Source organism: Tachypleus tridentatus, chromosome 7, assembly GCF_004210375.1.
Source record: "Tachypleus tridentatus isolate NWPU-2018 chromosome 7, ASM421037v1, whole genome shotgun sequence".
In the NCBI taxonomy this organism is placed as follows: Eukaryota; Metazoa; Arthropoda; class Merostomata; order Xiphosura; family Limulidae; genus Tachypleus; species Tachypleus tridentatus.
This window is the reverse complement of record NC_134831.1, coordinates 63,136,219-63,162,605: the sequence shown is the minus strand read 5'-3', so window position 1 is coordinate 63,162,605 and position 26,387 is coordinate 63,136,219. Positions and strand designations below refer to the sequence as shown.

The 26,387-nt window shown below is 32.2% G+C and overlaps 1 protein-coding gene across 9 annotated transcripts in view; it reads right to left on the bottom strand.

Annotated features, from left to right (window-relative positions):
• The window catches only part of LOC143255820 (PDZ and LIM domain protein 1-like), a 91,978-nt gene that overhangs the window by 3,966 nt on the left and 61,625 nt on the right, over positions 1-26,387 (bottom strand). For 3 of the 9 annotated variants that reach the window (XM_076512103.1, XM_076512105.1, XM_076512104.1), the window contains exons 9-16: positions 21,937-22,066; positions 17,956-18,090; positions 15,203-15,418; positions 11,173-11,275; positions 7,929-8,046; positions 4,383-4,569; positions 820-940; positions 72-187 (exon numbers count right to left, since the gene is read on the bottom strand). In XM_076512103.1, the coding sequence (XP_076368218.1) occupies positions 72-187; positions 820-940; positions 4,383-4,569; positions 7,929-8,046; positions 11,173-11,275; positions 15,203-15,418; positions 17,956-18,090; positions 21,937-22,066 (1,126 nt within the window). The remainder of the gene's footprint in view (positions 1-71; positions 188-819; positions 941-4,382; positions 4,570-7,928; positions 8,047-11,172; positions 11,276-15,202; positions 15,419-17,955; positions 18,091-21,936; positions 22,067-26,387) is intronic. The other 6 variants (XM_076512106.1, XM_076512108.1, XM_076512107.1 and 3 more) reach the window with 3 other exon arrangements.

Below are 26,387 nucleotides of genomic sequence, written 5' to 3'. Positions count from 1 at the left end.
TTTTCACACTCAGGCTAAAAACCTACCATCTCACGCGATCTAGTTACCCTCTTAGACTTAGAATCACTTACAGAACACCTGAAGCACTGGGAGTGGTAAATGTTGTTTAAGGCTTCAACCCAGCGGTCTCCAGCTTCAATAGAAAACCCACAATTTACACACTTGTTAGTGAAAAGTTCTTTCCAATCTGGATAAAAGAAGAAAAAAACACACTATATCTCAGAGCACGTAATCTGTGAATTATTTATCATGTGTCATCGTAGTTAATGACTGAATCCACTTAATATGGGTACAGAAGACTAAACAATAATTATATTGTAAATTTGTTCTTCTTATATATCCATTTTAATGCTATCTCGTTTAACTTGAGCCTTATTTTATTTTAATGGTTTTTTAAAAGACTGAAGGCAGTGTTCTCTTTAATCAAGCATTTATAGATCTTTACGTTTTTCTCTTTATCCTTTTTATGATATGAAACATCCACATGAGTACTCATCGTTTTCATAGAGTATTCCAACTATTACTTTATTAAGTTTGAACCGTGGGTCTCTTCGTTAGCTTCCAGTCTTCTGTAAAGTGTATATATGTGCGAAAAACTAATAAGTATGGATGATATAAACTGAGACTTATTGTCCAACTTTGCGCTGAACTCAAGATCTAATATTAACTATCGGCTTTTCAAACTGACTTAAATTAATCAAATATTGTGATCGAGATTATGTTTAATTCTTGCTGCTGTAAACGAACGTACTCGAAAATGTTTAGAAGTAACCAGAACTATACAAAATTCTAAAGCATTTTTATATCATTATTTCTTACCTTTTTCACAGTATGGTAGTCCATCCTCAATGTAAAATGGATCGTTACCCAGAAGTTGTTTGCAATAATTACAGGTAAAACAATCAGGGTGCCACTGTTTGTCAAGAGCATTTAGGCAATCCTTAAAAATAAATTAGTAAACAGAAAAGTTGACAAACTTTTAAGTATTTATAAGACTACAAGCTACATTCAATATTCCCTACTTAAGGTTTCGTTATCTTAGTAGCACTTTAATGTTGCACGCATTTCTTACTGTGTGTGTGTTTTTTGAAATTAGCGCAAAGCTACTCGAAGGCTATCTGCGCTAGCCGTCCCTAATTTAGCAGTGTAAGACTAGAGGGAAGGTAGCTAGTCATCACCACCCACAGCCAACTCTTGGGCTACTCTTTTACCAACGAATAGTGGGATTGATCGAACATTATAACGCCCTCACAGCTGAAAGGGCGACCATGTTTAGTGCGACATGGATTCGAACCCGCGACCCTCAGATGACAAGTCGAACGCCTTACCCCACCTGGTCATGCCGGGCCATTTCATTACTAATTTGTTTCCAATATTTAGTTGAAAGTTACCAACCAGGCGGTAACTAAAACACGTATTTCAGTGGCTTAACATCATGCCTGCAACGTAAATGTCAGAGGTGGAATTAAGATTAAAATGTTTAAAACCTTATGGCATTTCCACTCTTCAGTGTTTGCACTTTTAAATTAATTTTAGAGTTCGTCTGGTATGTCGTTATTTGTTTATACAAACTGTAACACTTGTTGTCAACAGTTTATTAAAATAAAAGACGCCTTAACCACTACCATATTTACCATATCCCAGCCAATCTTAGGAGCCCTGGTGTTAGGTGAAAAACCTCTTCGGCAGTAAATACAGCAGATATAATATAGTTGACGTATTATTCTTATACACCATTCTTTGCTTTCTGTTGGAAGTTCTTATTAACAAATATTTTAAATGTGTTTTGAGATGGGTTGATTTTAATTTTAATGCCTCATAAGATATATACTATTTCACTTAACAAAATTAATGTGATTATGAGTTACATAATACTGAAACTATTTGCGTGATAAATCCGATAAATGGAAAAATAATAAAAAGTAATAACAGAGAATAAATGTGTGTGTGAGGGTAAAAATAAGTTAATAGAAATAAATCTCATGATATATAACTAGTGATGTTTTTCGTTATTTAGATGGTAAACAGATTTTATACACTATCACATATTACGTTTTGAGACTCAAATCTGTTCACTTTGTCATTCATCGCCCTTGAATAACAAATCAACACAAGTTCAGTTAAGTCAATGACGTCTGAAATTTCATTCTAAATCATATAATTAACAGTGTCTATTTCGTCTTCCCATTCTATGAAGAAGTCAACGTATTTTCACTTTAAATAACAAATAGAAACACGTCAACACCACGTGGAATCGTTCCTCAGTTGAATAGGTGAAATGGAAAACACGAGTTATTGACGTCATACAAAATAAGTATATATATTTTTTTTTTTTTTTCTCAGTTAAACCTATTCGTGGCACAGTCAACTCAGAAAACGATCAACACATTAATGATAAAGTTATTGGAAGAGCTTCAAATGATATACAATTTGAAAAAAAAAAACATACAGAGGGTAGCTCAAATGAAAAATAGTAAAAAGCTTAAAAATAGTAGACATTGATACCAGGCCATGATTGCGATTATAAGCAGTACTTATTAGAAATCGTGCTAATCAGAAGACAAGCATATTTACAAGCAAACAATTTATATTTTTAATAGACGTTCTTAAAGTAACTATGAAAGTAGAAAATAATTGATTTTTCGGTAACTAGAATGAATATAGTTGTACAGCTTTACTAAATTGTGTTGTATGTCAGAAATTTGAAGATACAACTCTGGTTAATTTGATGAGCTTCTGTTTTTTATTGTTAGCTTAGATGCAGTTTCACTAAAATAAAAATTAAAACTTCATACTTATTTGCAGTTCCCTTAAAGCTTGTTTTTCCTCTATAAAAATTTCAAAACCGTCAGAGATTAAAAATAACTTATACAACATTACATTACTACAACTTTAGAACACCACTCTTTTCATTGGCAACACCAAAATCGGTCCTCACCATGACAATTGAGTGCATAGCCACTTTTCCAAAACTGTGACCAATTTGTTTGTTTGTTGTTCAATTTTGCGCAAAGCTGCACGAAAGCTACCTGCGTTAGCCATCCCTACTTTAACAGTGTAACGCTAGAGAGAAGGCAGCCAGTCATCACCGTCCACCACCATCTACTCTTGGGCTACTCTTTTACCAACAAATAGTGGGATTGGCCGTAACATTACAACATCCCCACGGCTGAAAGTGCGAGCATGTTTGGTGTGACAGGAGTTCGAACTCGCCACTTCAGATTGCGAGTCGAACGCTATAACCAGCAAGTCATGTCGGGCCTAAAACTGTACCCACTACTCCAGTACATTGCTGTAGCCTTTATGGACCTAAAATTGTACCCACTACTCCAGTACATTGCTGTAGCCTTTATGGACCTAAAATTGTACCCACTACTCCAGTACATTGCTGTAGACTTTATGAACCTAAAATTGTACCCACTACTCCAGTACATTGCTGCAGTCTTTATGGATCTAAAACTGTACCTACTACTCCAGTACGTTGCTGTAGTCCTTATGGACCTAAAACTGTACCCACTGCTCCAGTACATTGCTGTAGTCTTTATGGACCTAAAACTGTACCCACTACTCCAGTACGTTGCTGTAGTCTTTATGGACTAAAACTGTACCTACTACTCCAGTACGTTGCTGTAGTCTTTATGGACCTAAAACTGTACCCACTACTCCAGTACGTTGCTGTAGTCTTCATGGACCTAAATCTGTACCCACTACTCCAGTACGTTGCTGTAGTCTTTATGGACCTAAAACTGTACCCACTACTCCAGTACATTGCTGTAGTCTTTATTAGTCTTTTTTGTTTTATCCTGCAATTTTCATTTCATAAAGACAAGCAACGAATAAAACTGTTTCCATAGTAACTAAATGTATAAACTGAGTAAAACATATCAACTATTATTTAAAAACGCATAATGTATATATACTACAAAAAAAGAAAGATATAAAAAATATTTCTCCTAGCCCGTTCCCTTGGCTGTGTTTTTATCTATTGCAAATCGCAATTAAAATAATATGAATAACTGGAAAATCTCGGAATTTCATCGCAATTACTAAGCCAAATCTGTTAGGCTTCATATGTTCAGATAGAGTTTGAGAACTGATAAAGTTTTGGTGCCTTTAACTGGTTTAAGTGTTAACCTTGATATTTAACACTAGTAAGCAATGGTTAGAAACCACTTCTGTTTGAAGTAGCTTTAGATCGTTGAAACAGGATAGGCTATCAACCATATGTTTGTTATATAAATGTCATATAATTCCATGTGACGTTCTACATCAGTGAAGTTGCTATTCTGCCTTATTACAGGAAGTTACTTTTCTATTACAACACTGAGATAACTAGCTTTGAGCAAAGGCTTCTAATAACATTAATGTTTTCAGAATCTTACCCCTTTAACACGTTTTCCACATTTGGCACAGATTGGAGCCAGATAAGCTTCGTAGCAAGATTCGCAGTACATCTGGCCTTGTTCTTCAACGAAACCCACATCTTGCAATGGACGGCGACATTGGGCGTTAGAGCAATGGAAGTGATCAGGGCACCATGTTTTACTCATTGCAATTATGAAAGGGCCTCTATTGCATTATTAGAAACATAGTTACAAACACAAAAATACAAAACATATACACACATATTACATTATAAAAAAAACAACAGAACTTTTATATAGATTTTACTAAAAGTGTCATTCCTACCTCTAATTTAAATTTTCAATAACTTAAAACATAAAATATAAATATTTCCTGTTGTGGAAAAAGCATTCTGTGAAGCATATGTAAGATAACAAATAAATGAATGAAAGTTTTGGTACACTTTCCACTTTGCTGAAAACTATACTGCATATAATTTTATTAGTGTTTTAAATTCATGTCAACTTGTCAAATCTAAGAAAATGTTACCCCAACTTCCACAAAACAAATGAAAATAAGGTATACGGATGGTAATATGCGATATCTTAATGAGGAGGTAATTATTGTCAGTTTCCTGGAAAGAAGTGTTTTTCAACAACACAAAGATAATATTTAAGTTTATCCATCGCAAATAGGAATACATACTCCGACTAAGACATGAGTTTTCAGTTGGCTTCGTCTATGTTGAGAGAAGAAACGAAAGATGACGTTGGTAAGTTCGCTTACAATATGACCAGATGATGACGACAGTCATGCGGAACTCGAGAAAGTGAGGTTTAAATACTGACCCAGCTTATCACAGTTAAGCAGGCATTTATTATTATTATGTTTGAAACTTTAAACGTTTAAATAATCTAAATAGATAGCGAACAAATTGTGTTTAGTTGTTACTGATGGGGACCTTACGAAAACTTAGAAACAAGATTCTAATCAAAAACTTATACATTTAAACTACATCAATAATTTGTTGATCTATAAGCTAAATCTTTTGTTGAAATATTTTACACTGTACACAATAAAAGACAACTTGTTCATAATTTATAAATAAATAAAACTATTTGAGATGTTTTAAGGTTTGTATATTCTATAGGTTTGACACTGTTAATATCGAACTTGTGGGTTTAAATCTGCACAAAAGAGAATTGCTAGTGTTCCATTACGTGTTCCAGTATATCTCTTACTTATCGAATGCCATGTATTTTGTTTTTCAATCCCGTATAATAATTCGCAGATAACATATATCTGTGTAACGAAATATCAGAGTCAATACATTTCTAATTTTTTGTGTTGTTGTTAAGCACAAAGCCACACAGTGGATTACCTGTGTTATGCTTATCACTGATATTAAAATATAATTTTTAACCTTATTAGCTTACTGACATACCACTGAGGCACTGGGAGGACGCAGTTTCTTTCAGTTTGTACTAATTAAGCTCTCTCGTGTTATAAAGATATATAAAGCTTTCTAGTTAAATTAAGATAGCAAGATGAAATGTATTTCACTAATGTTAATAATTTTATGGTTCATTATAATACATTTATTGTATCTTTAATACAAATATTAGTCTAAAAATTGCACCAAGTTATACCTTAAATGTTTTCTAGATTTATGACAGAAAGCTAAATAAATATTGAGCATTTGGACTGTACTACTTAATAAACGCTAAAAATGTTTATTTAGTCTTAAATTACCAGATTTATAAATAGCTGGTTGTGCCTTAGCTATACATTATCGTCAATTATTTGTTTATGTTCGCAGAAAACAGAAAAAGAACATGCTAATGTATAGAGTTAGTATTTATTTTTGTAAATGTGGCTCAGCTCATTATCCAACTTGCACAACTATTAGTCGTTTATTAAGGTTTAATAACGTTTTTAAACCAGATATCAGTTTGTTTTATTTATAAGTTAAGGTGTGTATAAAGTACAAGTTTCAGGCTAAGTCTACACAATTGAGTTTCTCTATCCTCAAAAACTTAGTATTGTAACAGATTTGCCAGTATACGTTTATTTTAATACCTACGCTTCTTTCAATGTAGTTTTCTCTTTTGCATGTGAAGTATATCCTTGACTGGGTATTGCGCAAGTCCCGTCTGTTCTCGAAATTTGTAGAAGGTTCTTGAGCGTAAGAATCAACAATGTACTTATTAGGTATGTATGTATTATTAGTGATCGATAGTATTGTTTGCTGCTAAGCGAACTTTGATGATTGTTCTGGAGTCTCGCGTGATTGGTATATAAAAACTGATGCGCCGAGAGACAAATATTATTATTATTACTGGTCAACTACAGTCAATGTGCTATAGGCCTAAGAAGCTATAATTATGATTGACACCTATTAATAAGAATACTACGTAGTTTAACCAGGAACGTTCATAGATTTCAAACATTACAAACAGTTCAATTTTAGTGAATTATTTCGGACGTTAGAATTTCTAAGAGGACATTAAATAACATTATTGGTGTGATAATAAGTCAGCGGTGTGATGCCAATCGAGCTAGCTAGCTTAAGCGAGGTTCGATAATAGTAACTCAGAATGAATTTGTTCGTCATGGACCTGGATTGGCAATAAAATATTCAGTTTTAGACCAAATATTGTTTGTTTGTTTTGTTTTTTGAATTTCGCACAAAGCTACTCGAGGGCTATCTGTGCTAGGCGTCCCTAATTTAGCAGTGTAAATTTCAGCTCACGGCTGAAAGGGCGAGCATGTTTGGCGCGAGGGGGATGCGAACCCGCATTACGAGTCGCACGCCTTAACACGCTTGGCCATGCCGGGCCATGCAGACCAAATGTAAGTTTGTAAAACTGTTGTATATAAATCATTATTTGTAATAACTATTAGTGATACCGTTATTATAAATTGTATTATTTTTGTTTGTATATTAAAATATATTTATGTTAAAAGAGAAAATTGTTTTATATTAATTTTGTTGACAAGTGTCATAAATTTGATACATATTCACACTTAATTAACTTCGAAATTCAAATTTCTGGCTATTTGAAATAGCAATACGATAACCTTCATATCATAAATCAGAGACTCGTCCGAAATAAATTATAACACGTAACAGGGTTAAATATCTGACATCTGTTTTAGAAATCTTCTGATACAGTTAATATATTTAGTTAACTTACTTTAATCAGATGAAATAAGTGAAAACTGATAACATAGATAAAAAACAACTTGATAATTCAATTAAATATTTTAAATGCTTACTCAAGAAGGCTTAGCTTAGCTTATGCAGCAAAATATATTTATCTTGTAAGTGGTAACAAAATACTTAATATAGTTTTCTGTTACCTACATCCAATACTAGGAAACCCATAAAAGTTTGATTTTTGTGTGCATATTAAACACTAAAAACATTTATACATCAACTGAGCTGCAAAATTACAATTTTAAAAACTATTCTGTTAAGATTTGATATTTGACCATCAGAAATTATATAGTTTCAGTAGTTATTTTTCGTTATAGTCATGAAGGTTCTACAACAGCAAGCTAAGGGACAAAAGTTACTATACCTAATGGGTGATCCACATGAAGCGCAAACTGGAATACGTGTTCCGGGTGAAACCTGGGGCTTCAGTTGACCCTTTCCACGGCGAGGGATGAAAAGAGAGCTTGACTGATGGAGTCCACCTAAAATGAGATCAGATGATAATGACAACCATGCAGAGCTGCACAAAAAGTTAGAGATGGAGACAAGAGAGAACAGTAACTGAGCTTTAGGAGAGAAAAATGTAAAGAAGTGTGTGCTAATATTTTGATAAATTGACTGAGAGTGTGATAGGGCAATCGCGCGCCACCTAGGTAGCGTTATGGGAGAAAGATAAAACGAAGAAACAGAAAGTTATTAAGTCCGGCATAATCATGTGGTTAAGGCACTCGACTCGTAATCCGAGGATCGCTGGTTCGAAATACCCTCACACCAAACATGCTCGACCTTTCAGCCGTAGGGGTGCTAATATATTCGGTCAATCCCACTATTCGTTAGTAAAAGAGTAGCCCAAGAGTTGGCAGTGAGTGGTGAGTGATGAATAGTTGCCTTTCCTCTAGTCTTCATTGCTAAATTAGGGACGACTAGCGCAGATAGCCCTCGTGTAGCTTTGCGCAAAATACAAAACAAACCAAACCAGAAGTTTCTTTGTTTCTGAATTATCGTTTCTAAAATTTATAAAAAAAATTACATTTTGCTCCTTTCCTTTAATAATTTATATTTTGGTTGAAAAGTACAATTATTTGAATTGTAAAAATATTAATCAAAATACAGCTTGGTTAAAACTGAAAAGTTAAACTTCTCAGATAAATTACGGTAATATTTATCAGATGTTTGTGTTTTCTTATAGCAAAGCCATTTTTGGTGAACCCACCGAGAGGAATCGAACGCCTGATTTTAGCGTTGTAAATCCGTAGACTTACCGCTGTACTAACGGGGTGAATTTATCAGATTTTCCTAGTTTATACAACTCCTCACTTAAAGAAAAGTCATTTTCTTAGCGACATTATACAATTAAAAGTTTTTTTAGTTAAGTGTTCAAAAGTATAATGATGTAGGTGGCATTACATACATATTTTTTCATTGTGGTAAAAACTCATAAAACAAAAAAAAAATTCTTAATATAAAATATTAATATAATTAATATAATCTGCGTAGGAAAATAGGGGTAAAATGTTAAATATTTAAAATAGTGACGAAATAATTAAAAAACACAATTTTTTTCTGTTTCTAGACATTATTTTACGTTATGAGGAAAAATAAGTTTTTCTCAACTTAAAAGTAATGGGAGAAGTTATTGAAATATCATTGTCTCCCACAAGACGAAGTATGTTAACAAACAGAGATATGAAATAAGAAAAGTGATGGAAGGAATATTAAGAAAAAAACAACCAGTGCATTTCATGCATGGTTCAATGGACCACAGATAATTACCTTGAGCTGTGGAAAAAATAAATGTAATAATAAACTAAGACATATTAAACACATTAAAGAATAACAAATAAATCTGATAAAAGTAAACTGAACTCTTATGAAGATGCTAATCATAAAAAATTACAACTTAGACGACGAATGAAATAAAAGGTACTTAAGAAACCTATCAATTCTACGGATTAAAAGCTCTGGCTAAAATACAGTCTCTTCAGAGCATAAAAAGTCACTGTTCTTTAAAGTAATAGATTATATGTAATTATATTTGTACAGTTAAACAAGATTAGGTAATACAAATGTAACATGAATACAAATAAAAATGTATAAGTTACTAATGCTGTAAATACGCTGCTACACGAAATTATATAAACTCTGAGAAGAGAAAAAGGGGAATATATATTTATTAAAATAAATTATTTATTTTAGAAACTTTAAGAGATTGTATACTTAGAGTTTTTGAATAAAAATGTTATACAACGCACAAACTATATATATTTTTAACAATTTTGATTTAAACAAAATTCGATTCCAAGTGAGTGAGGGTGAAATTAGTCATTATCTATGTAATTTTTTTACAGTGATTATTTGCTACCTAACACAGTGAGAATGAACATGTTTAATATACATTAAGATAGAGTTTTTGATTGGCCTTAAACGTGTCTGTTAAGATTCATCAACAAATCTTGCTTCATTTAATAAAATACTTTAGGTGACTTTGATTGTCAACCAAAATAATTCTTCGCATCGAATGTAGTCAACCCTTAATAAATACTATGATAATAACAAGCATTATTTCTCAATGGGTGTAAATTAATTAGTGTTCTTGAATACTGATGAGGATAAACAAGCAATACAATTTCAATTTGAAAAAAAAAAACTTAACTAGATGAGACTATATGAATGTTTTTGAGCAAATACGGTGATTCTAAGTTCCCATATTATGTTCTTTTGTTTCTTTGTTTTTTGAATTTCGCGCAAAGCTACACGAGGGTTATCTGCGCTAGCCGTCCCTACATTAGCAGTGTAAAACTAAAAGGAAGGCAGGTAGTCATCACCATCCACCGCCAACTCTTGGGCTACTTTTTTACCAACGAATAGTTGGATTGATCGTCACATTTTAACGCCCCCACGGCTGAAAGGGCGAGCATCTTTTAGTATAACAGGGATTCAAACCCGCAATCTTTAGATTACGAGTTGAGTGCCTTAACCACCTGGTTATGCCGCGCCTATTATATGGTAATTAACTATTGTCAAAAGAACTGTATAACTCTTGCTTATCAGTGTTTGTCAAATAACAAATATGAACATATGCCAAATACATACGTAAAAAACATTCGTAGGTATGTATAAAATAATATTCATATATATATATGTAGAATAATGTTAATAAGTACATCTATAAAATACTGTTCATAAATATGTGTAACATAATGTTCATGAGCATATATAAAATAATGTTCATAAATCTATGTGTAAAATACTGTTCATAATTATAATTCAAAAAATATTAATAAACGCCTGTCAGGTAATGTTTGTAATAATATGTCAACTGGTAATCACGAATGTATATTAAAAAGCAGTCATGAACATACGTTAAGTATTGTAAGTAAATAAAGTCAACTTTCATTCATTAACTTGTAGCCAACAATTTTCATGGCCATGTTCATCATCAAAGTATGCAAAAAAGTCAGTTCGAAACTAACAAGAAATGAACGATATAAGAAAGTAGCACGTGATATATGAAATAATTAATCATTACCATATTTACAAAAAATATTAAAAAACCAGTTTCATTAAATTCTACTTGTGAGAAATAGTTGTAACATTCGACCACAAACTTGAAATCTGGCTTCGAATATCAGCAGTTGAAGGTTGGGTGTTCTGGGTCATCAACGGAGGCGTTGAAGTAAGAGCAGGTCCAGGAGGCGGAGCCTTAGTGGGCTGCAATAAACATAATATTTTTATTAATTCCTTCATTAGAACTAATCTACACAATACTAGTATGGATAAAATAATTTACAACGTCTCAAAACGTTCGACATATACAGTTATCATTGCAAATTTTTTCCAGTAAAGTTTGTATTTTTACCTTTAATCTTTCTGTGGATTCTCTAGAATTACATTAAGCTTTTGATAACTACAATAAGACTAAATTTCTTGCGTTTTTTTTCTTTACTTGTTGAAGACTAGAAGCATGGTTATACACGGAATGACTTGTTAGCATTAACTGGTGTTAGAAAGTGTTATATTCATATGCACCTGTATGCCATAAACAGCAAATCTTTTCACATATTTCATCGCACTTCTGGTTCAGCAATCCTGATGCATTGTTAGTGTTATCAGAATGCGTTGCGTTTCCGGTATATGATAAATAAAATCAAAATATTATGTCTGTTGATTGGTAACAGCATGAAAATACGTTTTGTTTACGTTGCGTGATTAATATTGTTAATTAAAGTCTTTGTATAGTTTTTGATTAACAATATGAAAGTGTGATTTAGATGTGTAGCTCGTTACCACTAACCGAAAATACTAAGTGTTTGGACGACACGTAACCATTGTCACAATTAATGTTTCATTACAATTCAGCAGACTAATTAGCTATTTCGTGATTTGCAACAAACTGCTTATATCCCACCACTGTATGAGACCAACTTTATTTATGTGTTTCGCTCTTCCAAGCACCACTGATGTGCTGTGAATTCAGCGAAACTAATTAATGAACTGGAATTCAAGTTTTGGTGAGAAAAAAAGTTCAGAAATAAATATGAAAGCTCTTGTTTTTGTTTATGTTGTATGCTAAAAAATATTAATGTTTATTTTGTTGATATAAGATAAACAATTATATGTCGTATTTATGATACATTCTAAACAATATCAATGTTTGGTTTGTTGGTAGAAGATAAACAGTTATAATATATGTCATATTTATGATACATGTTAAACAATGTGAAAGTACCGTGTGCTGATTGATAAGTTGCAAAAATGATTTCTTGTATACAATATATTGGAATGAAAGCAAGTAAACAGCAAATTTTGTTTAGGATTTTTAAATAACAAAATACATTTGTATTTGTAAGAACTGAATAATTTTTTTTTCATATATATGTTATTGCAGAAAGAAATATTGTATGCAGAATGCAAATTCAATGATATGCTTGTGAAACAAGCTTAGCACATTAAAATAAAAAAACGAAAGTTCAGACTTAACTACAAAATGTTAAAATGCAAGCATTTAAAGCACAAAAGCAAAAAGTGATATAAGTGTGTTAAAGAAAGCAAAACAACAATAAATAAGTTCATTAACTCACACAAAAAAACTGCTTCAAATCAAGCAATGTATACCAAAAACAATAATCAATAAACACGTAGCAGTAAATAACCCTAATTCAGAGCTTTGCCAAGACCGTCCGATGAATAACAGTAATTAGGGGCTACGTTATGCTTAATGCAAACCATTTTCAAACCAAAAATTCACATTTGTCAGAACACACGAGTCTAATGTCTGTCAGTCATATAACCACATCCGAAGGTTAAACAGTGATTGTTAGATATATACCGACAATTACTAATCGTAACATATGCATACTTACCATTCGTAAGTGAACGCTTCTTATTACATGTCAACACTGACGACGAACAGATCGATTCTTAACCAAGCACATTACAGAAATTGTCAATACTACAATGTTACTTATCTTGTTTGTGAGCACAATTTTCTTTAATAATTTTTGGTTTTCAAACGTTTAGAGTACATTACCAGATGTTTACCGACTACTAATAACCAAAGGCCAGCGCTTTAGTTGCATGAACCAGAAGTATCAGACGTCAGATATGAAACATAAATCCACACTGGTCAGACGTATTTCCAAATCTTGTTTGACACAGATTTTGTTTCTTTACGCACCAACAGAACAGTTCACGTTGTTTAGTTTTCCAGCTGATTTAATTAATGTTCATATTTCTTTTTCTTTCGTTTTTTTTTATGTGACAAACAGACTAGTTAAGTACAGATCCGTGTTAATGTATTATATTGAATCGATAGTAAAACATGACGCTCAGTAAAGTTTCATTTCACTTTAGAGGGGGAAGTTCTCTTAATCACCAAAAAGCTAATTGAACTGCAAATTGTGATATAATTATTATTTTCGGTCTTTCTAATTGAATTCTCAGGACCTTGTACCGTTGTACTAACGGATTACAATAAATTAATCATGAGGATCATTATTGAAGATCCAGATCCACAGTAGTTTTAAGTACATAATGTTTTCTTTTTCTTACTGTTCTTCACAGACACGTTGACTACAACATACTTACTACACGTTGACAACAACATACATTAAAATAATCGTAGAAAAACACATACTACAGAGAGTTTCTCTACTGATAAAATAAATATTCAGAGAAATAAGTAAAATGAATTATAAACAGGGACAAGTCAAGTCACTTGTAATATTTGTTATCTCTGAGTTTATTATCAACTTACTGTGAGAACAGTGTTTAAATGGACTGGACCGTGTTTAAATGGAACGTGTTTCGTGTTTCATTGTACAGTTTCTATCCCTTTTTCTGAACATAAGTTTTTACTGATTACGTATCAAAAATGGAAAAAAAAAATCTCATTGTTTAGAGGACTAGTTTATTTTCGGTAAGAACTTCTGAGCTGAGCTGTGATTGTGTGATTTTTTTCTTATAGCAAAGCCACAGCGGGCTATCTTCTAAGCCCACAAGAGGAATCGAACCCCAGATACTAGCGGGGGGGGGACTTCTAAGCTATGTACTAATCGACGTGGCAGAAATACACTAACGGTGGAACACTTAAAACGTGGGTTGGACAGCAGCTTTAAAATAAGTTGTCGTTTTCTGTACTTGTAGAACGCTAACTTTTGTTATTTAAGTAGGCAAATTATGTGAAGAAAAGATACGGTGACTGTTATCAGAATCCAATTTCTGATACCAAGTTATTTCTGTATTATCTAAAACTTTAGATTTAATATTAGATGTGATATAAAACGCTGTTGTTGTTTTTGGAATTTCGCACAAAGCTACTCGAGGGCTATCTGTGCTAGCCGTCCCTAATTTAGTAGTGTAAGACTAGAAGGAAAGCATCTAGTCATCACCACCCACCGCCAACTCTTGGGCTACTCTTTTACCAACGAATTGACCGTCACATTATAACGCCCCCACGCTGGGAGGGTGAGCATGTTTGGCACGACTCGGGCGCGAACCCGCGACCCTCAGATTACGAAGCGCACGCCTTAACGCGCTAGGCCATGCCAGGCCATAATATAAAACGCATAATAGGCTTTTTTAAAAAAAACGATTTTATAATTTTTTGCACATTCTGTTAATTGTTCTACTATACATCTCCCAGCCTTTAAAAAATGTAACGATTCTGTACTTTTTAAGGCTTAACTGTAAAAGATACGTATTTATATTTGTATACAATCGGGTGTACATTTATTTGTTTTGGGAAGTTAAGCTCCCCCATACTCATAAACATATATAGATTTTTAAATGTACACGTAGGTATACATTTTTAGGAACATTGCTTTTATTTTTAACACTTATTATGTTCTGATTCATTATGAGGATGGCGCTGAACGTTGTTTTAACTCATTTCTCGTTGACATTCAGTTAAATATTAAAATATTTTTATAGTCATTATCAATACATAACTTCATTAAAATAACAATAATTTTCATGATTGTAAGTTATTTTAGAGAATAAAAAAAACTGACAACTTTCTATTATTACCTTTATGGATCAAGTCACATGAAATAATAGACTATTGTCTCTTAGGTTTAGTTCCAAAATTACTTTACGCAGTAACATACATAGTTAACAAGTATGCTTATATAGAATTACCTCACGTTTCGATGGAATTACAGATGAAAGAAAATGAATAGCGCCAGAGCGATCCTGGGTCGTTTGGGTATGTTTAAAATCGGGTTGGTCAGTGTGTTCTCTGACCTCAGACTGGTTAGTTTTTGAGGGAGCATCGTGGTTAGTCTGTGGTGTGTTTTCTGACTGAGTAATCTGTAGTGTGACCTCAGAGTGATTAATTTCTTCAGCTTGGCCAGTCTACGATGAGGACGAATCCTTTCCTGTTAATCAACTTGTATAACGGTTTTTCAAGAAATGTAGTTCGAAGAGTAAGTTTAAAAACAGATTAATCACACATACAAGAACATTCAATTGTTTTCTCTGTATATTTGTTTGCTTGTTTGAATTTCGCGCAAAACTACTCGAAGGATATCTGCGCTAGTCGTCCCTAATTTAGCAGTGTAAGACTACAGGAAGGCAGCTTGTCATCACCACCCACCGTCAACTCTTGGGCTACTCTTTTACCAACGAATACTGGAATTGAGAATCACATTAGAGCTCTCCCACGGCTGAAAGGGCGAGCATGTTTGGTGCGACGGAGATTCGAACTCGCGACCTTCGGATTACGAGTCGATCGCCTTAACCCACTTGGCCATGCCAGGCCACTTTTCTGTATAATAGACTAATGAGTAAGTTATTTTGATAAAGAAATATTTTGTTATTACACACAGAATTTATACATTATTGAATAAGTAAATAAATATATACATTACACACTTTTTTATACAGTACGAGTTAATAGAAGAACATCAGTTGTTAATTGGTTTACAAGCAGGTTCCCCAGATATATTTTAATGCTAACCAAATGTCTTTGTCGGACGTATGTTAAATGGCTTACTATTAATGTAACAAAACTATTTCAACAGAAAATTCTAAACGTTATTAGTCTTAACATGGGTTATTTGGCGCACTCAATGATGACTCATTTGCAACATTATACAATAAGTTATCTGTATCTAAAAGTAATCACTAGGAAGATACAACATGGACAGACTTCCAACCAATCAAGCAACAACTCAAGGAGTAGTATATCCAGTAAAGAGCATCTTTTCTTAAGAACGGGTGTGGCATAATATGTGGCTCTCAAAATAATTTTACTTGGGTCATTCCTTATGGACCCATTTGTGCTTCCAGTGAAATGATTCACCTGCATTTATCTATTTACCACTGCCGACGAGACCATTCATTCAAAACCAGTACTTATCCAGCCGCCTGTTTACGTCATAGATCATCTTGGTTGAAACATAATTTGTATCAATTGTTTATTAAATATCAAGTCCAATAGTCCAATAGTCCAATAGAGTATACCACACCAACTGAAAAGGCATGATTACATTTCTGGATATTACTTATTACTCACCAAGGTATAACGCTTTGTCTTTTTAGGTGGTTAGGATGATTGACTGGTAATCTGAGGGTCGCGAGTTCGAACCCCTGTCCCATCAATCATACTTGCCCTCTCAGCTGTAGGGGTGTTATAATGCGATGGCCAATTCCAATATGCGTTGGTAAAAGAGTAGCCCGAGAGTTGGCGATGAATACTAGCTGTCTCCTTCTAGTCTTTCACAACTAAATTAAGAAGGGCTAGAGCGGATAGTCTTCGTGTAGCTTTGCGCGAAATTAAACAACAACAATAAAACAAAACAAAAAATCTTCTTTAGGCTTCATAACATAGGTTTTACGTCTCTAAGTGGCTTGTACAAAAGGCTCATGCATCATTACTTTTAAAGACCACATTTCCGGAAGTATGTTTACCATAAAAACAAAAATATTTAAAAAAATCAACTTATTTTTTTACTACATAACGTTTCGAACCAATTCATTATGTATCAAAGGATTAAGCACATACATTTTCACGTAGCACTACGCTTAATAATTAAATAATACATTTGCTTATAAATAAGCAAAATACGGATTCTTCAGTATATAATAACGTGAGAACTAATCCTTCATTCAGTAAAAGAAACCTAGTCTGGCATCAGTGTTGATACTTTAGGGATAAGAAATACTAGGAACAAACTTATTGTTTCTAATACCTGGTTATAATCTTGCGCATGCTCAGTTCATTGGTTATGCTGAAAACATGCTCAGCGTTAGAGAATACTTGGGTGGTTGAAAAACAAATCATTCACATGAAGATAAGTTAAAGCTTATGTTGGAAAAAGACATGTAGGACTATTTGCAGCAACAAATATATATATATATATAGTCGTTTTTGATCAATGCTGTCAAAATACTTAATAAAATTGTTACTCCAACGTTTGTTTTAAAATAACACATGGTTTCCGAGAGGACTTGTAACTGTAAAACTTTATTATATATCTCTTCTATTTGGCAGTAAAATTAGATAATAACAAGAGTCAAGATCAAAACAAAAACCTGTGAACTTTCAATTCGTTTCTTTTTATTTTTCTAGAACGCTGAAACTAAACTTTAAGTAAAACTCGAGTTACATTTTTAGTGAGAATGGATATAATATTGCATTGCATTACACTTTCTAAAGAAAACCGAATACTGTTTGATTTATTTTAAAAGCTACGTACTAATAATTTAGCAATAAATTATAAAACGAAAATTATTTGTGACTTTCTTTTTTAGTTGTGATGACAACTTATTTATACAGACAGTGCTTGAAATGATTGGTTTTGAAAGTCGTAGGTGTTTAAATAGATCTCGACTTTATCACCACCTAACTCACTGTCGTACAGCAAAGACTGGACTAGTTTTGCTGATACCTTAGAGACCACAGAAGAAGCAACATCAGGCTTCTCAGCCCAAGGAGCACTGCTTGTGGGGCTGAAAACTGACCGCAACGGCTTGGGTCGAAAACTTGTACGGGAGTTGACGTGATGCACCTTTGTGGTGCCACGCTAGAAAGCATTGGCAAAAAGTAAGGAACTACTGATGACATACATCACAGCAGAAACATACTAACTATTCAAAAAATTCACAAATACTTGCATAAAAAACGGAAACCCATCTCTAAATAATGTAGGCGGCGCTTTTCAAATGATTAATAAACATTTCATTCATCCATGATTTTACTTACAATGTTTTTTATTTTAATTTCTTGCTTTACATTTCTACTAGGACCCTTTGAAGCACATGAAACTGCAAAAAATTTATACCATCAATTTCATCATTAAAATAATGTTGTTGTTTTTCATAAAAACTTAAATGTCGATATAATTTTTAAAAAAATTGAAATTTTCAAATACCTAAACTCGTCTCTAAATTCATCAGATTAATACAACTGTATACACGTTCGAATACCGCACGTTAATAAAATGTTCTTTCGTTGATTTAGTAAATAATAAAACAAATCATGTTTGCGCAGACCCCATGAAGCCTACATCATCAATAATTTTAAACACGTGAAAAACTTTGCAACAAACAGAGCTCTACATAGAATACAATAAGTCTAAAGAGAAACTTAAGTGAAATTATTATTTAAAGCTCGTGCACTAATAAAACACATTCTTCTATTTCGTTTTCTAAATCTTTCTTTTCGATTCGTCTTTGTAACTTAGTTCCAATGATTTCTGAGAGGAATGCACAAGGAATGAGAATAAGTGGTTTAAGGAACATGGTAACAAAACTAAGTTTTAGCTTCCGTTAAACAGCATGGTAACTCTGTGGTAACTTTAGAGCCGATTGTATGCGTTTTGGCAAGAGATGCTGCAGTCAGAACTAACAAAATACATTTCGTGTTCGTGTGGAGAGCGTTTGTTTGTTCCTCACAAAAATGATTAATATTGTACTATTAGAAATAATAAGCTAATAATTCGTTCTATGTGTAAAATGTCCTGCCTTATTTACTTGTGTTGAAATCGAAAATGAACGGAAGTAAGAAAAACAAAAGTCTGATCAGAAACTACAAGTACAACAATTAACAAAGACGTTAAACTATTGAAAAACTACAGTTTTTGAACACAGATATTTTAAAAAGATGATATGCAAATCTCTATTCAAAGAAAAACCTTAAAATGTGTAGAAATATATTCAGAAGTGATAACAGATGTGATTTAACGGGCAAATATGAATATCGTTTTGACTCGGATTTACAATTGATGTTAAGCTTCCCAGTTGATAAAAGTTAAAAAGTGACAAATTAAAATATCATCCAGGGAAGTTTAAAAGCCGATTTTTATTTATCCATTCTTAAGACGTATTTAAAATGTACCATCACATAAGTTATAGACGTGTATCATGATACCAACTGATCTAACATTTGGTTTAATATGAAGGACTTTAAGGAAATCCCTTATTGTAAAATATAAATTAGATACAAAAAGAAATACGAACTTTCTATCATTGTTAATGTAGAGGAATAGCCAAGAAAGAATGTTATTATTACTGAATTCAACATGATGAAGGGAAAACTATAAAGTTAATACTTACTGTTGTTTTTGTTACCATATTCCATAAAGACTTATAACCTTCACGTTTAAGGTTTTAATTAAAAAGCATAATAACAGTTATTATTTTGTTCCAATAAAAAATCCATTAAAGTGGTACCATTTTGTAAAGGTGTTTCAGTTAAGTTACACATTACACATGTTAAACAATGGTAAAACTGGGTTATGATTAAACAAACTAAAAAAATGTTCACATCATAGAAACGAAATATTCGTGTTTCTTTATCGACATGGGTTATTATATGGCTTTATAAGGTAAATAATAGAACAATATGTTGGACGGATTCGACCATATTAACAATAGACATATATCAATCACTTTTGATACTAAATATCAGATTTACCCTTTATTTTTTGACATTGTTTTTTCACATTATGATTATGTCTGATAGCATTATATGATTACTTTTTCTTATTATCTTTAAAAGGTATCAAAGTAAAACAGCTCAATTTTGTGAACAAAAGTATTAACTACTTCTTTTGTTTGCTCTAGCTATACAATAGGTTACCTATGTTCTGTCCACTACGGAATCCGTTTTACGTTTTAATTTACCACTGACCCGCTCATCGACAAAGCTGTTTATAAGTTAAATATTTACTATAATCTTAAGGGGTTCAGTCGTAAGCCTGAAAGCTTATAACACTAAAAGTTGAGTTTTGATATTCTCGGTGAACAGAGTACAGATAGCCCAATGTGTAGTTTGCGCTTAACAATAAACGAATAAACCTCATCCCACATCTTGAGAATTTATTAGTGGTTAGGTGCTGATAATGTTCTCTATGTGTCTCTATTCTAGAGTGAAATAAAAGAAACAAACATAAAGTAATAATAAAACGAAAACAAAAGTAGCAGCTCAAACCAACCTTATACCACAATTAGAAACCTGGAAAGAAGAGCATAATAAAAGTGAAACAAAACTGGGCTTTCCACTGAAATAAAATATAACTGTAACAATAATTCAAATGAAAAGATATCAATCAAAGATCGAAATACATTTCAATACGTAAAATAGTTTTAACTTTAGAAAACAAATGTTAGTTACACGATAAATTAAAAGGGTAAATTTATATTTCTAGAGGAATGATCAGAGGGTTTTGCAAATAAATGAATAAATAAATGAAAATAAGAAATATTTGTCCTCCGGTGAGAGGGCAGTAGAGTTTCAGATTTACAAACCCTGATTTTAGCGATAGACACAAAAGATAGCCCAATACGGCTATAATGAAACACATACTCGTAATATTTTATTTTAGGCTAGTTGATATGGGTTTCAAGTTACGCTAAACCGAATGGATTTTATATGACTCATCCTTGTACAGATACTGTTGTATTTCTTTATGAAATATTTACATATTGTAACTTATATATTCGTTTGAGATATATTATGAAAAATGAAGATGTCAGTGCTTTTATATATATATATATGACTAAAAATATATTTTTGAATTTAAAACTTCCTTTAAATAGGCGTACAAAATATAAGCGCTTATAAAAAGATAGCACTTCCTCTTAACTATTGTTACACGAGTTTAAAACAACTTGTGTTACATGCGCTATAGTTTGTTTTATTAAATTTTAACAAACTCAGAAGTGTCAAAAACATATTAGAAACATCTATTCAATTAGAGTCTTTTTACAAAGTAAGACAAAACCCATGCACACAACAAAATAATTACAATTTTAAGTACTAAAATAAAACGGTTCGGCGATAGATTTTCACAATTTAGCTGTGACAAATGTTTCATCCTTTGGAAAAAAATTTTGGTGATTTTATAGCTGGAGTTTTAATACATGTTGTATTTATTAAATATTTTAAAGAATAAACTTCCCAATGTAAGTAGCATACTAAGGCTTAAACAAGGAAACGACACATATGAGCCATATTATTCATCCCAAATGTCAGTACCGCTTTTAAAGACGCACTGCCATCTATTGAGCGTAGATAAAATAATTTTGGTAATTTCTTAATTAAAAGATCGAGTAATAATATATATAATGGGTGTTTCCGTGTTTTTCTTATAACAAAGCCACATCGAGCTATTATTTGAGCCCACCGAGGGGAATCAAACCACTGATTTTAGCGGTGGAAATCCGTAGACATACCGCTGTACTAGTGGGGGCAAACATATATATAATATCATAAAGTTACTATTATGTTGAATGTGTTGCTCATTGTTCCAAACATGTTTGCTAATCATTATAAGTAATAAAAGAGAATCCTTCATCGATTAACATATTGATAACCAGTAAAAGGTAAATAAATTTGAGTTTTAAAAGAGCACAAAAAAAAAACATACGTAGAACGGCAACGGGGTTACGTTACTGTAACTTGAAGGGCTGGCCGTAGAACTTGGAAGTTTCGTAGGTGGAACAGGTGGAACCGAACCAACTCCAAGGATGGTATAGTCTGTAGGAATTGTACTCCCACTAAAAAATAATCCAAACTTGGAGAGTGAAAATCTGAGAAACAAAACACGTGAGAAAGGTTTTAAAACTTGTAAACATTAAAGTCGAAATTTTTAACGTATTATTAATTCTGTAATTGAATTTCTATACTTCTATTACTCGTTGTACTCTGATTCTGTCTTCCCACCAGTGGAGTTCGGTCTCTGTATCGAAAACAACACATATAGTTCATTGTGTATCTTTGTGCTTGTTTCTGAGAGAGTTGAGAAATAAATATAACCTGTGAAGGAGAATTCCTTGTAAGAGAAGTGGAAAGGCATTGAAAAAACTTTATACATCTGTTTTTCAGGAGTAGTAAAATAAGTGGGATTAATTCCGTGAAATTGAGTTTACATTTTGAACGGTATGTTAACTTATCCAAGCAAAAATGAATGGTTAATGAAAGGACCTAAGGTAGATTTCAAAACCAACAACTTCTTATATGTAACTGTTCAAAACTGCGTTTAATTTCCACAGTGGTATCGGCTGTAGTGGAAGAATTGATTATATGTTATTGGTTTATGTTTTTTAAAAAATTGAACTTAGTTACTGGAGCTCTGGTGTATATAATAGTATTTTTGATATTTCAGAGACTCCCACTTATTGTTAAAAAATTTTCTCAGACGCAAATCTTATGTGCATATAAATAAGCAACTGTTTCTGAGATATCAAGCTTTTCGAGGAGCTAGAATTAAGTTTTAAGCTTCCAGTATTTTCTGCTGTTCTAAAAAAAAAAACATGAGATGTTAAGATTATCCAAGTAAGCAGAGCTATTTCCGAGTCATCATCGTAACGTTAGTAGAAACAATTTATTTTTGAGGCTCAGTGACTATTCAGTAGCTGAAACTACCTCTGAAAATGGAATATTTTCCACTTATTGTTCATACTTTAACAGAATACCAAGAAATTTACAAGTGTCTCATAAACAGTATAGCACATTTCAGAAAGATTTAAATGTTTCGAAAATCCAAATATTATTTAAAATAGTTAATATTTATCTGAGAATTTAAAGCTCTTTATATGTTGTTAAAATTTTTAAGATTTTTTTTAAAAGGAACTAAAACATTTTTAGAGGAAATGTTCTCGAAAAATTAAATCATTTCTAAGAAACATGGCTCTGCACAGAGAGACAGTCTTCCTGAGGAAGATCAGGAGATTCAACTCTTGATGACGAGAAACCCAACTTGAAATAAAAATGTATCTCACAACGGCTGGTATAGGTATTAACACTTTTATTGATAAGGAAAGAACAACGATTCGACCTTCCTAGGTCATCTTCATGTTGAAAAAGAGAAAGTTTGCAAGTAACCGTTGCGGGACACATGTCTTAGGGACGAGAGTATAAACGGGTACAGGATTGTAGGTGGCGAGGCAGGTGGATGTTAAGTTATTAATTAGTATAGATATAAAATTATTCCTTTATATTGGTTTGATTTTGGTTTCAGTTGCTGTAGGGCTTTTTTGATTTTGTAAGCGTTATAGGCTAAAGTATCCTTGGAAAAGAAAGTTCTTCAAAAGACTGAGATGTTCCCAAGAAACAAGGCTCTCCAGGGAGATTTAGTATTCGTAAGAAATAAGCCTCTCCGAAGGCCACAACTTATTCCTAAGAAAGAAGGTCATATAAATATTAAAGATTCTTAAGCATTGTTTTTGGAAATGTGGGGTTTCTTTCTTTTACCAAAGTATTTTTCTCATAATACATTTTCTGATAACTTATTTATTCTAAAACAATATTAAGGCTTCCTATGTAACTAACAACTTTTGAAAGAGGCTTAGGCTCTGCAAGTAAATACACTTGTATCCTAGTAGCAAAAGTAGCATATGTTACAGGTCCCACACTAGCTTAATCCGACTTGCTTGTATATCTGAACGGCTGGTATGGGTATTAAAACGTTTACTAACTAACCTATTCTAAGTGCTATGGATGATTTAAAAATAAGTACGTTTATTAAAAATGTTTGAGGTTCTTAGGTTTACTTCAAAAACTAAGGTTTCACAAGCGATTTTCAGACACTGGAGTTATTCAAGTGGTTATAGTGGTTTCAAAAGTCCGAATTGGTTTCGATATACCTACAAGTATACCAGGGAAATGAAAAGTTTCTAGACAACTACAAACATTCATAAATTGTTGGTTACCAAGTGGGCTAATGCTTTACCAAAATATCAAAGTTCTCCGGAAAGGAAATTGTTCATGTAGTTACAGTCATTTCCAAAATCTAAATTAGTTTCAACAGTTATATAAATGACTTAAGGTTTAGCCAAGAAACCAAAATTACCAGTGTAATGGAAGGTGTTTTTAAGAAACGAAGCTCTTGAAATGGTTGCGCACGTTCTAGGAGAACCACAGTATTATAACAAGTATTATAGTAAGTATTATAACACGTATTATAGTAAGTATTATAACAAGTATTATAACAAGTATTATAGTAAGTATTATAACACGTATTATAGTAAGTATTATAACAAGTATTATAATAAATATTATAGTAAGCAAGTATTATAGTAAGTATCATAACAAGTATTATAGTAAGTATTATAACAAGTATTATAGTAAGTATTATAACAAGTATTATAGTAAGCATTATAACAAGTATTATAGTAAGCATTATAACAAGTATTATAGTAAGTATTATAACAAGTATTATAGTAAGTATTATCACAAGTATTATAGTAAGTATTATAACAAGTATTATAGTATTATAACAAGTATTATAGTAAGTATTATAACAAGTATTATAGTAAGTATTATAACAAGTATTATAGTAAGTATTATAACAAGTATTATAGTAAGTATTGTAACAAGTATTATAATAAATATTATAGTAAGTATTATAGTAAGCCAAACATGTTTCTGAAAGATTAACATTAACGAAGTTGTTAGAAATGCTAAGATTTTTTATAGAAACTTGAAAATTCTTCGGGTATTCAGGGATGTTGAAACACAAAAGTTCTTGAGATAGAGAACGGCGTTTCTTAGACACAAGTATTTTCAAAGTGGACAAAGATGCTTATGGAATGATATAATGTTCTTGCATAAAAAGGTGTCTTTTTAACAGCAAAGTTTTCCAAGTAGAGAGATGTTTCTGAAATGATATACTACTTTTAGTATAAAAATTATTTCTGAGACTTATAGTTTTCTAAGTATAAAAACATCTTTCTGAGAAATTATAGTTCTATTTTGTTTGTTTTGAATTTTGCGCAAAGCTACACCAGGGCTATATGCGCTAGCCGTCCTTAATTTAGGGAGTGTAACACTAGAGAGAAGGCAGCTGGTCATCACCACCCACTGCTAGCTTTTGGAATATTTTTTACTAATGAATAGTGAAATTGACCGTAACATTATAACGCTCCCACGGCTGAAAGGACGACCATGTTTGTTGTGACGGGGATTACGAGCTGAGCGCCTTAACTACCTGGCCATGCCTGACTTACAGTTCCATTAATATAATAAAATGTTTCTCAAACACCAAAGTTTTCAAAGTATAGAAAATGGTTACTGAAATAATTCCCTGGATAAAGAAAGTTAGCATGTTTTAGAGACAATAATTTTAAGGTAGTTTGAAATGTTTATGAAACGTGAGGTTTTTTTCCATTCCATTGAAATACAAATATTGCGATAACTAATAAAGTTCTTAAGGTGATTAAAGCGACCTCTAGATAGAAAGATCGCTGTAACATTTTATGATTTATCAAGGTTGTTCTAACATATATTACTTTTTCATAGTTACTCAAACATTCAATGAATTGCCATATATATATATATATATATGTATATGTATATATAACTTTTGAATATAATTAAACTAACCCCATTACTAAAACTAATTTTTTTAAATAAAATATACGTTGATAAATAAAGTTTATTAGACAGTTTGCTAGTTTCTAACTAGGCACAAATATTCATAATGGGCTATCTGTGCCCCCCACGGGTATCAAAACTCGGATGTTAGCGTTAGAAGTCCTCAAATTTACCGCTGATCTAGATGGCGTTATCAAATCAGAAATATTCATTACATAAACTTGTATTAAACAATTATTATGACTGACAAGCTTTACATGATTAGTTTTTATATTTATCACGATATTTTAGTAATCTGTGCATTTTTATAACATCTAATAATTATTTATTGTTAACACTGACATAACAGAAATTAAGCTAGATTTTAAATTCATGAATTAACCAACAGACATTCTAAAGAGGATGCGTCACGGACAAAATTTCGATGTATTTACATTAAATCACCATATTAACTTATATTACATTTCATATTATCGTGTAAAATTAGACAGTGTTATTGAACTA